Genomic DNA, 1,691 nt, shown 5'->3' with positions numbered 1-1,691 from the left:
TCTCTCTCTCTCTCTCTCCCCCTCTTCTCTGTGTGTGTGTGTGTATGTGTGTGTGTGTGTTTGTGTGTGCTTTTTCTCTTTATCCCTCTCTGTCTATGCCTCCCTAGGTTCTCAATTTTTGTACCCATTTACTCACACTCTCCTCCTTCTCACACAAATATGCCAAATACACCTGAATGCAAGTACAAGCACATTGAAGTACAAATACACACACACACACACACACACACACACACACACACACACACACACACACACACTCACACATATATATGTATAACGAAATGGTTCACTCCTCTCTTTGAACCAGTTAATTACATATCCTCACAATCCGATGGCGCCCTCTTCAAAAAAGTGCCCGCTTAATGAACAGAGTTACTCCGCACTGATCGCACCAGAACATCTGATGCACAAGGGGATGCTATTCCTATTCTTCTTCTGGAGAAACAAAAGAAAGCTTCAAAACAAAGACTGCAGCGACATCTGAACCAATGCGCGGACTTCAGTGGGCACTTGCTGTTGAGGCTTGAAATCATGGAATTTTTAACAGAATTTAGTTTCCGTTTCATCTTAGCTACCAGAATAAGCATGTTGCTTATATGGAAAAGGTGATATATGTAAACGTACAAAAGCCAATTATTTTTCCAGAGTTTTTTGGAGTTGTTTTTTTTTCATCTAGCCATTTATTTTCCATCTTTCCAATAAAAATGTGTTTCTTTTAAATCTTTTCTAATCCTCTTATTTTCGTTTTTGTCTTATTTGGTTTGTTTATATTTTTTTTGTGAACCATTTCGTCTTCAGCACGAGATATGTGGAAGAAGAAATATTTTGAGGAGAAGAAGAAAACAGCGCCCCTGGAGGAATCCAGCAGCCGGTTACGTCAAGACCTCGAAGCCTTACATCGCAGACTCATGAACACACTGGAGGGGCCCAAGGAGAAAAACCTCAAGATTGTGGACAATAAACCTTCAAGGAAGGTAAGAAGGAAGGGAATTATATTCTTTTTTTTTCCTTTTTTTTTTTGTGGAGGGGGTGGATGGGAGTACAGTATACTTATTTTAAAATGTGTTTACAGGTAGGCTACCTTTTACTGAAAGTTTTCAAAGATCAGGTCACAAGAGAGTGAGAGAAGTTATTTTAGATAGAGAATTGGCTTGGACTGCTAACAGTGCAATTTGTGTGTGTGCCTGGTGAAAGGTACCAAATGACACATGTTGAAGAACCACAGGTTGTTTTTTTTGCATTTTCATGTTCTGAGATCATTTGTAAACAATATGCTTTTTTAGATTTTAAGATATATTCAGCAGTTTTTTAGATATGGGTGATTTTGTAAGGCAGGGTATGGAAACAAAGTTTTGAGAAAACGACTTTTAAGTTTCTTCTTTGTTTCTACTTCTAATAGATAGTTCTACACTTCGAAACGACCTGACAACACATTCACTTTTCACAAACCAACTTTAAAAAGCAGTTAAGATAAAAGAACAGCTTCAAAGTGTTTATATTACGTCTTCAAAACAAATTCACCACCACTTTGAGCAAGAATTTTCAAGAAAAAGATCAAGGTTTGCGCTGGGCAGAAATGGGCAATACAAGTTTGCTCTCCAAAGAAACTTAAGGTGTGGATGCGCAAAGCTTCGTTTTGTTTACATGTTCATGCGCACTACACGCCACTAGAGAGGAGAGAGAATGAC

The 1,691-nt window shown here is 38.3% G+C and overlaps 1 protein-coding gene across 1 annotated transcript in view; it reads left to right on the top strand.

Moving 5' to 3' along the window:
- Positions 1 to 1,691, top strand: part of LOC101852658 (zinc finger CCCH domain-containing protein 13) — a gene marked incomplete in the record, with an annotated part of 78,502 nt that overhangs the window by 63,314 nt on the left and 13,497 nt on the right. The window contains 1 exon segment of the mRNA XM_035968254.1: positions 802 to 977. Coding sequence (XP_035824147.1) covers positions 802 to 977 — 176 coding nt within the window.

Source organism: Aplysia californica, unplaced genomic scaffold (assembly GCF_000002075.1).
Source record: "Aplysia californica isolate F4 #8 unplaced genomic scaffold, AplCal3.0 scaffold00003, whole genome shotgun sequence".
NCBI classification, from domain to species: Eukaryota; Metazoa; Mollusca; class Gastropoda; order Aplysiida; family Aplysiidae; genus Aplysia; species Aplysia californica.
The sequence above is the reverse complement of the archived record's forward strand: the minus strand, read 5'-3'. Positions and strand labels throughout refer to the sequence as shown.